This window comes from Perca fluviatilis, chromosome 18 (assembly GCF_010015445.1).
Source record: "Perca fluviatilis chromosome 18, GENO_Pfluv_1.0, whole genome shotgun sequence".
Lineage (NCBI taxonomy): Eukaryota > Metazoa > Chordata > Actinopteri > Perciformes > Percidae > Perca > Perca fluviatilis.
Genome location: NC_053129.1, coordinates 35,443,133 through 35,457,642, shown reverse-complemented (window position 1 = coordinate 35,457,642; position 14,510 = coordinate 35,443,133). Strand labels below are relative to the sequence as shown.

General features: G+C 43.0%; 1 protein-coding gene across 1 annotated transcript in view; it reads left to right on the top strand.

The window, feature by feature from the left end:
• Window positions 1-6,276, top strand: part of LOC120546633 (kinesin-like protein KIF26A) — a 54,945-nt gene extending 48,669 nt beyond the window's left edge. Inside the window, exon 13 of the mRNA XM_039781707.1 lies at window positions 5,921-6,276. Within this exon, the coding sequence (XP_039637641.1) occupies window positions 5,921-6,126 (206 nt within the window). The 3' untranslated portion in view covers window positions 6,127-6,276. The remainder of the gene's footprint in view (window positions 1-5,920) is intronic.
• Window positions 6,277-14,510: the final 8,234 nt, after the last annotated feature.

The window sequence follows — 14,510 nt, the reverse complement described above, 5'->3', positions numbered from 1 at the left end:
TTGTTTAAGCCAGGTGGTAATGGAAGTGGCGAAAATCAGAAAGCAACAAGATGTGTTTCGTGGCGTCGAACAGGCGAATTTTGACCGGGAGGACCATCAGGGTTAAAAGTGAAGAAAATCTGGGGAAAATCGTCAAAAGCCGCTGTGAGCTTCTGTTTCTGGATCCTGCGACAAAGGGCAAAGAGCTGGCGATGTCAAGTGTTTTGGATAAGTGTTTATTCCCGTTTCCGTTTATTCCCGTTTATTTCCCATTGATTCACGTTACATGTCGTTGTGACACTTTTATCCAGCGACATTTATGCGTCAGGAGACGACTAGAGTTAAGTGCTCGAGGGACATTGTTTTGATGTATTGCGGTGGAGATTGAAACCAAGGTCTCTACACCAAAGGCATGTATCCTTATTACCACATCACCATTCATTTATTCACGTTACTTCTCGTTACTTCCGTTAATTCGTTAATTCTCGTTAATTCGTTAATTCGTTAATTCGTTAATTCCATGGAAAGTTTGAACTTTAGAAAAATTCGGATTTTGTTTATAAAGATTAAAACAGTACCGGAGGATAAATCAAGGGTTAAAGTGAAAAGATCTAGAAGTATACATGGCAGGCGCACCACCGCACCGCACGCACCAGCACGCACGCACGCACCCACTGCGGCGCACGCACGCGCACCGCACGCACGCACCGCACCGCACCGCACGCATCGCGCACGCACTGCACGCACGCACGCACCGCACTGCACCGCACGCACCGACCGCACGCGCACGCGGCGCACGCGCACGCATCGCACGCACTGCACGCACGCGCGGCACGCATCGCGCGCGCACCGCACCGCACGCACGCACCGCACCGCACCACCGCACCGCACGCACGCACCGCACGCGCACCGACCGGGCACCGACCGCACCGCACGCACCGCACGCACGCACCGCCACCACCGCACAACGCACGCACGCAACGCACCGCACGCCACCGCAACGCACGCGCACCGCACGCACGCACCGCACCGCACCGCCACGCACGCCACGCACCGCACCGCACCCACCGCCACCGCACCGCACCGCGCCACGCCACCACCGCCACCGCCACCACCGCCAACGCACCGCGCACCACGCCACCACCACCCACCACCGCACCGCCACCACCACCACCACCCACGCACCACCACCACCAACCACCACCACCACCACCACCACCACCACCACCACCACCACCACCACCACCACCACCACCACCACCACCAAAACCCACCACCACCACACCAAAACATGAACAGGAGGAGAGGGAATGAGAGAGTGGACAAATGGACAAATGGAGGGAATGGAAAGATGGATCATGGAAATGGATGAATGGAATGGAAACAAAGGAATGGAAGGAGGGTGGAAATGGATCTGGAGCAGACAAGATTATAGAAAAGCATGGAAAACATAGAATAACAACAATAAGTAGGATCAAGCAACAAAGACCTGGATCACAGCAGACATGTTGACTTGTCATAGTAGGAAAACAGCTGAGATTGATAACCTTAACGATTGCTCAGTTAAAGTTTAAGTGTCCCACTAAGATATTCCTACTACGACATGTGTCACACACATGTCTGCCATTAAAAAAGGTCAATTTAATAGCATTTGGAGAAAAAATGATTAAAGAATGATGAAAAAAAGCGACAAAAATGTGGGAAAAAAACTAAAACTTTGCTCAAAGTGCAGAAGAAATCGACAAAGACATCCAAAGAAAGCTTGAAAAATATCATAAAAGCTTGAAAAATGCAGGGAAAAGTGACAAATGTTGAAATAAAGTGACAAAAGTATTTGTTTGACAACCAATATATATATATATATATATGTATTTGAAATTTTGACCCAAAAAAATTTAAAGTTTTAAAAGTGAGAAGAAAATCTGGAAAAAAAGCCCAAGACCTCGGCTCTCTTTTGTTACTTTTTTAAAAATTTTGTCACTTTTTTGACATTTTTGTCACTTTTTTCAACGTACTTTTATCAATAGTTTTTTATCTAAATGTTATAAAATTGACTGAAACAATTAATTAATTCCCGTTAATTCCCGTCCCGTAAATTCCCATTAATTCCCATTAATTCCTGTTTAATCCCATTAATTCTCGTTAATTCCTGTTTAATCCCGTTAATTCCCATTAATTCCCGTTAATTCCCATTAATTCCTGTTTAATCCCATTAATTCTCGTTAATTCCTGTTTAATCCCATTAATTCCCATTAATTCCCGTTAATTCCCATTAATTCCCGTTAATTCCCACTAATTCCCACTAATTCCCATTAATTCCTGTTTAATCCCATTAATTCCCATTAATTCCCGTTAATTCCCATTAATTCCTGTTTAATACCATTAATTCACGTTAATTCCCATTAATTCCTGTTTAATCCCATTAATTCACGTTAATTCCCATGGAAAGTTTCCAACTTTGAAAGTTCCCAGATTTTTACAACCCTAGTGGTAATGGAAAGAAAGTGACGAAAATGTCACAAAAAGCAGTAAAATGTTGAAAATAAGCAACAATTTTTTTTAAAAGTGTATATAAAAAGGCTTAATTTTTGACCCAGGAGGACAACTCCAGGGTTAAAAAAGTTAGAAGAAATCTGGGAAAATGCGTCAAAAACCTCGGCTCTCTCCGTTAAGCTTTCTGTTTCTGTTAATTCCCATTTATTCCCATTAATTCCCGTTTATTCCCGTTAATTCCCGTTAATTCCTGTTTATTCCAGTTAATTCCCATTAATTCCCATGTAAAGTTTCCAACTTTGAAAATTCCCAGAATTGTTCAACCCTAGTGGTAATGGAAAGAAAGTGACGAAAATGTCAGAAAAAGCAGCAAAGATGTGTTTTAAAAGCAGCGTCTAAAACAGGCTTAATTTTGACCCAGGAGGACCACTCCAGGGTTAAAAAAGTGAGAAAGAAAATCTGGGAAAATGCGTCAAAACCCCTTTGTGAGCTTCTGTTTCTGGATCCTGCCGACAAAGGCAAAGAGCTGGCCGTGTCAAGTGTTTGGATAGTGTTTATTCCCGTTTATTCCCGTTTATTCCCATTGATTCACACACATTACATGTCATTTAGCTGACACTTTTATCCAAAGCGACTTACATTTGCTACATACGTCAGAGGCTGCACGCCTCTGGAGCAACTAGGAGTTAAGTGTCTTGCTCAGGGACACATTGTTTGATGTATTGCAGTGGAAATTGAAACCAGGTCTCCCACACCAAAGGCATGTGTCCTATCCACTGTGCCATCACCACACCCATTCCCATTTATTTACGTTACTTCTCGTTACTTCCCGTTAACTCGTTAATTCGCTAATTCTCGCTCGTTAATTCTCGTTAATTCCCATGGAAAGTTTGAACTTTGAAAATTCCCGGAATTTTTGTTTATAAAAGTGTCTAAAAAAAGGCTTAATTTTTTACCCAGGAGGACAAATCCAGGGTTAAAAAAGTGAGAAAAGGAATCTGGGAAAATACGTCAAAAACCTTGTAAAAAAAAGCGCCCAAAGTCTCGTCTCTCTCCGTTAAGCTTCTGTTTCTGTTAATTCCCGTTAATTCCCGTTTATTCCCGTTAATTCCCGTTAATTCCCGTTAATTCCCGTTAATTCCCATTAATTCCCATGGAAAGTTTCCAACTTTGAAAATTCCCAGAATTGTGCAACCCTAGTGGTAATGGAAAGAAAGTGACGAAAACGTCAGAAAAAGCAGCAAAGATGTGTTTTAAAAGCAGCGTCTAAAACAGGCTTAATTTTGACCCAGGAGGACCACTCCAGGGTTAAAAAAGTGAGAAAGAAAATCTGGGAAAATGCGTCAAAAACCCCTTGTGAGCTTCTGTTTCTGGATCCTGCCGACAAAAGCAAAGAGCTGGCTGTGTTTGGAGCAAAGAGCCCAGAGGCAGAGGATTATTATTCCCACATCTTTCTATTATTCCTCTCCGTCAGAGGGACAAACTGTCAGGTCACCGGCAACAAAAGGAAGAGCAGATCGCTGCAGCAAACAGCCCAGAGGTGTGTTTGGAGAGGAGATCGTTGGAGCAGACAAGATTATAGAAAAGCATGGAAAACATAGAATAACAACAATAAGTAGGATCAAGCAACAAAGACCTGGATGAAGTCCGAATCTTTCTCTGTGATTACGATTAACCTCCTGTTGGCCTTGTGGTGGAAGTTTTCCTATGAAGCAGCAGCGTTTAGAAATATCAATGATCAAAACAAAAACGAATAACGACCGTTTGAGAATTAAACCAAAGTTTGGTCTTTGAGTATTTATTTACATTTGCAAATGGAGAAAACACAGTTTCAAAGGTACACGCACCTTCTAACCTAAAGTCTAAACATCCAAACATCATATAGTGAAGAAACTCTGTTAAGCCACCCCTCTAAACGTTTCTTCTAGCATGGCCATAGTTAAAAAGAGGACATCATGAAAAGTCAAACCATTGTCTCACCTTCCCCTCTGCTCTCTGTTCCTAACATTAGCCTAAACAACAGTTTATCTCAGGAGACAGAAGGAGACACGGTTTGTGGCCTTCTCGACTTTGTCTGCTAAAAGTTAAACAAATGAGAAGCTAGTGTCTCTCCAAAATAAAACTACTAGGCTGAGAGTTCATGGCTGCAGCTGTCCCTCTCTGGTCTTTAAGAGTCTAAGAGGAAGGAGCAGCATTTTATGGAGGTTTAAAACAATCTTTAAGCAAATGGTTAAAATCATTAATCAATAATGGTTAAAATAAAATTTGCCACCACAGCCTCGGGTCATCTGACCCATTTTCAAGACGTTTTATTTGGGATTCTTTTTAACAAAATTGTCAGAAATAATAAGGTGGATGGTTCCCTACGACGCTCGTCACAAGTTGGATTAATAATCAGTTCACTACTTTCACTGGATTTGGGTGTTTTAGTCAGTTTGATAGCATTTGGAGAAAAAATGATCTCCCTCTCTCTCTCTCTCTCTCTCTCTCTGCCTTCTCTCTCTCTGTCTCTGTCTCTCTCTCTCTCTGTCTCTCTCTCTCTCTCTCTCTCTCTCTCTCTCTCTCTCTCTCTCCTCTGTCTCTTTTTCTCTCTCTCTCTCTCTCTCTCTGTCTCTCCCCTTGTCTCTCTCTCTCCTCTCTCTCTCTCCACCTCTGTCTCTCTCCCTCTCTCTCTCTCTCCGCCCTCTTCTCTCTCTCTCGTCTCCACCTCTGTCTCTTCCTCCTCCTCTGTCTCTGTCTCTCTCTCTCTCTCTCTCTCTCTCTCTCTCATTCTCTGTCTCTCTCTCTCTCTCTCTCCTCTGTCTCTCTCTCTCTCTCTCTCTCTGTCTCTCTCTCTCTCCTCTGTCTCTCTCTCTCTCTGTCTCTCTCTCTCCTCTCTCTCTTCTCTCTCTGTCTCTCTCTCTCTCTCTCTCTCTCTCTCTCTCTCTCCTCTCTCTCTCTCTCTCTCTCTCTCTCTCCTCCCTCCCTCTCTCTCTCCTCCCTCTCCCTCCTCCCTCCCTCTCCCTCCTCCCTCTCTCCCTCCCTCCCTCTCTCTCTCCTCTCTCTCCCTCCCTCCCTCTCTCCTCTCTCCCTCTTCCCTCTCTCCCCCTCTCTCCCTCTCTCCTCCCTCCTCCCCCCTCCCTCCTCCCTCCCTCCCCCCCTCCTCCCTCTCCTCCCCTCTCCCTCCCCCTCCTCCTCCTCCCTCCTCCCCCTCCATCTCCCTCCCTCCCTCCCTCCTCTCCCACCTCCATCTCCCTCTCTCCCTCTCTCCTCTTTGTAGACAAAGTCTGTGTCAATATTTGTGATTATTATGAAATGTCTCCATCTCTAACCCCTGTCCCCTCCCTTAAATCTTAAAGTTACATTAAGTTGTTCCAGATGATATCTGCCCCCCTCCCTAAGATGATGATGTCTCGCCCCCTCTCCCTCTTTAGATGATGATGTCATGTCTCTCTTCCTGTGTCTCTAGTCGAGGTGGACCCGGCGCTGGACCGGGAGTCCCAGGACTACCTGGAGGCTCTGGTTCAGACCACGGCCGAGCTGCAGGACTGCGTGGACCTCTGCAAGTCCCGCGTCATGATGGAGACCTGCTTCGACATCGCCGTGACGACGGCCAGCGCCGCCGCGGCCACGGCAACAGCCGCTCAGCGAGGACGGCCGGAGGTCGAGGTGTGAGCGGAGACACCGGCGTGGATGTGCGACACCGCTGAAAACATCCAGAACATTCAAAAAGAGACAAAAATGTCCCAGGAAACTATTACATCGTTAAGAAAATTACATATACAGTACAGGCCAAAAGTTTTGACACGTTCTCATTCAATGTGTTTCTTTATTTTCATGACTATTTACATTGTAGATTCTCACTGAAGGCATCAAAACTATGAATGAACACATATGGAATTATGTACTTAACAAAAAAGTGTGAAATAACTGAAAACATGTCTTATATTTTAGATTCCTCAAAGTAGTCACCCTTGTAGATTCTCACTGATGCCTTCAGTGAGCATCTACAATGTAAATAGTCATGAAAATAAAGGAACACATTGAATGAGAAGGTGTGTCCAAACTTTTGGACTGTACTGTATCCTACAAACACAATATAAGCAACTCTGAGTCCCTGAAAAGCGCTATACAAATTCAATTGATTGAGCAGAGCAGGATACCCAGGGCTCGGTTTACACCTATCACCATTTCTAGCCACTGTGGGACCATAGGCAGGCTGGGGGAACTCATATTAATGTTACTAATTAATAATAATTAATAATAATTAATTAAAAAAACTCATAAAGTGACATTTTCATACCATGGGACCTTTAACTTCTGGATATTCGGCAGCGTTGCCAAAACGGACCGAATGGCTTCGCTCGCATCTTTCTCCGCCGCCATTACGGAACTACAACTCAAACTAGCGCACGACCTCAACGCCATCGTTCTCAGATTCTCCCTCTGTGCGCTGAAAATTTGGCCAGAGAAAACCCAAGAATATACAGAGACAGAGTCCTGAAGGGAAATGGAGATTGAGCGTAAGTACGTAGGAGGGCGGAGCCAGGCTACCCTTGTGTTGTCCTTCAGGGTCAAAACCAACAGTTCTTTTGATTTGTACTGCCACCGGTACCTTATATACACCCCCTATAACCAATTTATTACCACTCTCTGTTTATTTCTTGGTGGTCACCACGAAATGGGAACGTGACTACTTCACGAACTGCCGCGGGACACAACCTCCCTACGTGGGGTCATTCTGTGATCACGAAAGACGCTTCCCAGTGAAATACATTAGTTTAAAATACGTGCTCACCACAAGAAATAAAAACGACATGAACGTGTCTCTGTACACCAGCGGTGTCAAACTCAGTTTCCCAGAGGGCCACACTGGAAAAAGAGAATCACACCAAGGGCCAGACATGGAGAGTTTATCGACAGGCTTTTATTTCATCGAAAAAGTCAAATATATTTGACTCAATTATTGCATGTGTCAGCTGAGTGGATTTTTCTACGTCTTTCCCCACCAGAAAGGTGTCTGACGCGCGCGCTGCTGCTGATAGCCTTGTCTGGACACATGGATGTTTCTCATTGATAAAATGCATTCAAGCAGTACTATACTTCATGTTAAACATAAATATATTCTGATCTTATTACAGCAAAGACAACGTCGGCAGTATTGACGGCAAAATAGGCTCCAGAATATTTCCTTCTGGATTGACAGGTGACATGTTAGAAAATTGATTTTTTTTTTATTACATTTATAAATCTGCATTTATATCAAAACCAAACATCAACATGTCATTTATTAATATGTATTCATGTCTAAACGACATATAAACATCTTTTCCTATTCTATGTTGTCTGGAAACGCTTCCAACACATTTGCGTGTTGCATGAAAAATAGGCGTCGGTTCTATTTCTAGCACGCACGCGTTATCGGCGCGGCTCGAATCACGCAGGCAGCGTGCACGCTCTAACCTGTTACCATGGGAGCCGAAATAAAAACGGACACGCCACACAGCCAGTGTGTAACCGGCCTTACAGTTCGGTCCCCATAAAGCCCTGAAAAAGTCAGCAAAACATTTCCAAAGCCATCCTAGAATTTAGCAAATAAAGCAAAACCATGATTACATTTTCTAAGTATGCTACCACACAGCTGACCCACAACAAGCTCTTTCACAGCCTGAATATGCAAACTCTCTGGTTCTGGTTCTGGTTCTGGTTTTGGTTCTGGGGGAATTTCTGAATCCCAACATCGGCAAATTTGCCAAATTCTGCTTTGAGTGTGACGTAATTGCAAGTTGAAACACAGTTTCCCGTGTTTATGGTTTGGCGCACTAACTACTAGGTGGGTCAAAATTGATTGTGAACCTAAATTGATATGCGGGCCGAATCAGAATTTGCGAAAAGGGCCAGATTTGAAAGGGCCAGATTTGCCCCGCGTGCCTTGAGTTTGACACCTGTGCTGTACACCATGTGACCATTTCACGAACTGCCGTGAGACTGGGCTGTGACTCAAGATGTTGGGGTATCTAACTTTTCTGGATTTTGGTTTTACATCCTGTCACAGCAGAATACTGAAGATTAAAAAAAAAAAGGGTTGAAAGCTCTGGAAGTGCCTTTTTATATTTATTATCTAACTTAGAAACTTAAAGCGCCCATATTATGCTCATGTTGAGGTTCATAATTGTATTTTAAGGTTGTACCAGAATAAGTTTACATGGTTTAATTATCAAAAAACACCATATTTTTGTTGTACTGCACATTGCTGCAGCTCCTCTTTTCACCCTGTGTTCAGGTCTCTGTTTTAGCTACAGAGTGAGACATCTCTTCTTCTGTGCTATCTTTGATTGCACTCGCACATGCTCAGTAGCTCAGATCGTAGATCATGTCAGCTAGCTCCATAGCCAGTAAAAGAAAGGCTGTTTCTCCAACTTCAGTCAGTTCCAAGGCAGGATCAGCTGGGAGACTTCTTCTAAACCAGGGAGCACATGGAAGTAGTTCTTCTGGAGATTATGGTGGACTAGTGTGTGTTGTAGCAGTGCTTTGCCATTGAGAACGAGCTAGCATGCTAGCGTTAGCATGCTAAGGTTAGCCAGCTCGTTTCGGATAGTGACGTAGAAAGCCGTGCCGATTCTGACCAGCTCACCAGGAGACTGAAGGCAGGACACATTCAGAAACCAGATCTCACTCAGAACACCATGGATGATTGTTTTCCAAGTCTGTATGTGTGTGGAAGCACCAGAGACACAAAATAACACCCCAAATCACCAGAAAAAGGGATTTTTTTCATAATATGGGCACTTTAAGTATTACTTACCTTATTTATTTATCACATTTTATGGTGCTGATCTTAAACTTTTAATATATTCTTTATGCAAAGAGAGTAAAATGTGATTTAGGAGTCAAGATATTTGGTTTATTTGAGACAAAGGAGCTTTAAGTTTGGGAAAGAAAAGGAGAAACAACCCGAGAGAGGAGAAGACCTCAGTCTTACTGCGTTATTTTCACACTGGCTCAGTTTCTCTGTTTTCTCTTTTAGATAAATAAATAATCCCAGTCCGTCTCAGTCATGACTCGCTGAATTATGAACACACTGAGTCTGATGCGTATTAATACATCCAAACAATACAAAATGTGATGCTGCTGTCCTTCTCTCTCCTTCTCCCTCACTTCATCCCTCGCTTCCCTCCTGTCTGTCTGTCTGTCTGTCTGTCTCTCTGTCTGTCTGTGGGTCTCTCTGTCTTTCTCTCTGTCCTCTCTCTCTGTCCTCTCTCTGTCTGTCTCTCTGTCATCTCTCTGTCTGTCTCTCTGTCTGTCTCTCTGTCATCTCTCTCTGTTTGTCTGTCTCTCTGTCTCTTTCTGTCTGTCTGTCTCTCTGTCCTCTCTCTTTCTGTCTCTCTGTCTCTTTCTGTCTGTCCTCTCTGTCCTCTGTCTGTCTCTCTGTCCTCTCTCTGTCTGTATCTCTGTCCTCTCTCTGTCTGTCTCTCTGTCTCTTTCTGTCTGTCTCTCTGTCCTCTCTCTGTCTGTCCTCTCTGTCTCTCTGTTCTCTGTCTCTCTCTCTGTCTTCTGCAGAATCTGCATCGCTTCATGTTTTCTGTTTGACTTTTCTTCAGTATTAAAGTAATTTAAGACTTCTTTTATTGATGATAATTTTCCCTTTGCAAAGGTAAACGGAAGTTTACGTTGGATACTATAATGCAAATATCTTTAAATTAAAAATGTAGATTAGAAGAAGAATTGTAAAGCATGTTTTCTTTTATCTTTTCATAAAACTGCTCGCTGTGTCTCTTCCTCCTTCACCTTCTTCTCTCCTAAATGTTAAAAACATTCTCAGGCTCTTTTTAAAGTTGCTGCATGAAAAGTTTTCTTGGTAACATTGTATTATTTTTTATAAGGTATCGACACAATCGTGACATGACACTGTCATAACTATGACATGACACGGTCATAACTATGACATGACACTGTCATAACTATGACATAACGCTGACATGACACGGTCATAACTATGACATGACACTGTCATAACTATGACATAACGCTGACATGACACGGTCATAACTATGACATGACACTGTCATAACTCTGACATGGCACGGTTATAACTATGACATGACACGGTCATAACTATGACATAACGCTGACATGACACGGTCATAACTATGACATGACACTGTCATAACTATGACATGACACGGTCATAACTATGACATAACTCTGACATGACACGGTTATAACTATGACATGACACGGTCATAACTATGACATAACTCTGACATGACACGGTTATAACTATGACATAACTCTGACATGGCACGGTTATAACTATGACATGACACGGTCATAACTATGACATAACTCTGACATGACACGGTTATAACTATGACATGACACTGTCATAACTATGACATAACTCTGACATGACACGGTTATAACTATGACATAACTCTGACATGACACGGTTATAACTATGACATGACACGGTTATAACTATGACATGACACTGTCATGAACGTGTCATAAATGTTATAAACAAGTCAAACATTTATGACTTCTGTCATTAAGTGTTGTTCGGTTTTTGTTATGACAACTTGACATTTGTTTGGGTTGTCTTAATTATGACATCTTTACATTAATCAAAGTGACTTCATCAGAAGTTTTCTTGGTCATGACAAGTTGACATTGTTTTGGTTGTCTTGATTATGACATCTTGACATTAACCAGGAGGATGTCTTTGTCATGACATATCGACATAATGTCATCCTGTTTACTGTCAAGTTGTCTTAATAAGGACACTCCAAAGAAATGTAATGTCAACTTGTCATTACAAATACATCTTCTGGTAATGTCATCCTGGTTAATGTCAAGTTGTCATAATCAAGACAACCCAAACAATGTCAACTTGTCATGACCAAGACAACAAAAACCGAATGACACTTAATCACAGAAGTCATAAACGTTTATGACTTGTTTATGACACATTCATGACAGTGTCATGTCACAGTTATGACAGTGTCATATGTGACATTCTGCATCAAGAGTTTGTTTCTGAGGTTGAGTTTGTTTCAGGAGAAGAGAAACAAAGAGAGTTTGTTAAACCTTTTAATAATATCTTCAGACTTTTTTATTTCTTTTGGTACTGTACAGTTTTATAATTATTTGTAAAGAAAAGATACTGAAGAGTGTGCATAAGAGTAGAAATGTTTGGGATGCATAGGCACGTGTCATACTAATAATAAAGATAAGAGTGGAAATGTTGGGAATTCTCATTTGCAACCATGACCTGTCACATTCACACAGTTCCACATTCATACCTGGAAGCTGCCCAGTACCGCCACAGTCTGATCTGATCACATTCATACCTGGAAGCTGCCCAGTACCACCACAGTCTGATCTGATCACATTCATACCTGGAAGCTGCCCAGTACCACCACAGTCTGATCTGATCACATTCATACCTGGAAGCTGCCCAGTACCACCACAGTCTGATCTGCTGGCCACTGAGCATTTCCACGAGCAGTTGGGGTTAAGGGCCTTGCTCAAGGGCACCTCAGTTATGGGAATGAGGGAGGGGACAAGTGCTGCTCTTTCTCTTTCCCCACCCAGATTTTATCCTGTCGGTCTGGGAATTGAACCAAAATACGGAAGCTTTGTCACGTGCCTTTGTCCTTGTTATTGACGGTAAAAGTCTCCTTTAGCGTCATATAACGCGTTTATTTCTAAACGTGCTTGGTCGGGACTATTGGCGACCCTTTTGACGCAGTTACGTTAAGTGAAAGGTCATGGGTGGGCTTACGTTTCCGTGACATGCTGGAATAACGGGACGGTCCAAGACCCATCCACCTCCCTGACCAACATCCTTATATAGTTCAAGTTCAAGTTCATTTATTTATATAGCACATTTAAACAGCCGCTAGACAGACCAAGGTGCTTTACAGAGCAAGCATATAAGAAAATAAAAGCAGCAAGATAACGCATAAAACAAAAACAAAAACAGCAAAGCTAAGAGCAATCTTAAAACACAGACTGAAGTGTAAAAAAGACAAACCAACCTAAAAAGGAGATCAATATGCTAATGAGAATAAATAGGTTTTTACCAACGACTTGAAGATAGCAAGGTTGGGGGCCGTTCTGATCTCTATAGGCAGCAGAGCCTGGTCGTGTGATCTTAGGCTTCTGGGAGGGGTGTACGGATGAATAAGTTCGGATAGATAGACAGGAGCTAAGTTATGTAGAGATTTGAAGAAAAAGAGAAGGATTTTGAAATCTATTCTCTGTCGAACGGGCAGCCAGTGTAGAGATTTGAGAATCGGAGAGATATGGTCATATTTGCGACAGTTAAGGATAAGTCTGGCCGCAGCATTTTGGACTAACTGAAGACGACTACATACTACTCTCTAAACCAGGGGTCACCAACACGGTGCCCGCGGGCACCAGGTAGCCCCCAAGGACCACATGAGGAGCCCTCAGGCATGTTCTAAAAATGAAAAATGAAAATTGAATATTGATATTATCTGTTTCCCACCTTGTTAAGTCATTGTTGATAATTATTGTGAGAAATCATTAACATGATCAGTGTCTTCACATAGATGAGTATCATTAATCATTAATAATCATATATAACTATCATTAATCATTAATAATCATATATAACTAAAGGCAAACTGAGCACATTTGTTATTTCAGAAGAGTGTATCAAACTGGTAGCCCTTCATATGACTCAATACCCATGAAGTAGCTCTCAGTTTAGAAAAGGTTGGTGACCCCTGCTCTAAACCTTGTGGAGCTGCTGCTCTCCCCGGTTCCTTCTACAAACACGCTGAAGGGTGCTTTTTATAGTCGCTTCAGACGCTGACGGCCACTGTCCAAACATCCGTATTTTACGAGTTCGGAGTGAGAACGGGTTGAGATACGAGTGGAAATGTTCGGGATGCAGAACCTCGTGTCATACTAATAATAAAGATAAGCAACAGGTTCTCACTCCCATCTCGTAAAATACGGACGCTTGGTCAGGTGCTTTTGTCATTGTTATTGACGTATAAAGCGCTTTATCTAAATGCGCTCGGTCATGTTATGTTAAAGGAACACGGCGACTTATCGGGACTTTACTTATTCACCGTAACCCCCAGAGTTAGACTAGTCCATACATACCCTTCTCATCTCTTATTGGGACTTTATCTTATTCACTGTACCCCCCAGAGTTAGACTAGTCCATACAGACCCTTCTCATCTCTTATTGGGACTTTATCTTATTCACTGTAACCCCCAGAGTTAGACTAGTCCATACATACCCTTCTCATCTCTTATTGGGACTTTATCTTATTCACCGTACCCCCCAGAGTTAGACTAGTCCATACAGACCCTTCTCATCTCTTCTTGGGACTTTATCTTATTCACTGTACCCCCAGAGTTAGACTAGTCCATACATACCCTTCTCATCTCTTATTGGGACTTTATCTTATTCACCGTAACCCCCAGAGTAAGACAAGTCCAAACAAACTCTGCTTTAAATCTGTTCTCTCCCTGTGCTGTCAGCTGTCGTTTCAGGCGAAGCGCTTGCCCTCCTCCTCCCCTGCCGCCTCCGGTCGTTGTGTTTCTCCCGGCTGATCGCTCCGTTGCCTCTTCGGTCCGGTCTCTGGTCTCTGGTCTCTGGTGTCTGGTCTCTGGTCTCTGGTCTCTGGTCTCTGGTCTCTGGTCTCTGGTCTCTTCACCGCCGCCACCAGTGTCTGGGCTCCATCGGGGGGTTAGGTTCCTATTTCCTACCCCTTTAAGAAGATTATTAATTCGATGGAGTCCAATCTCCAAAAGACTTTGTACATTTAATATCATACAGTTGTACAATAAATATCTTTGCATATCTGCAAAAAAAAAGTCTCTCCTGATTGAATTACACACCGAGTGCTTTTCATTATTTATTGCACTTTCTAATGACTAAGGCCAGTTGCACACTGGCTGCTGCTGGTTTCTGTTGCGTGTCAGCTGAGTGTCAGCTGCATGGTGTTTTCTACGTCTTTACACACCAGAAACGTGTCTGATGCGGTGCTGCTGCTGCTGCTGCTACTGCTGCTGCT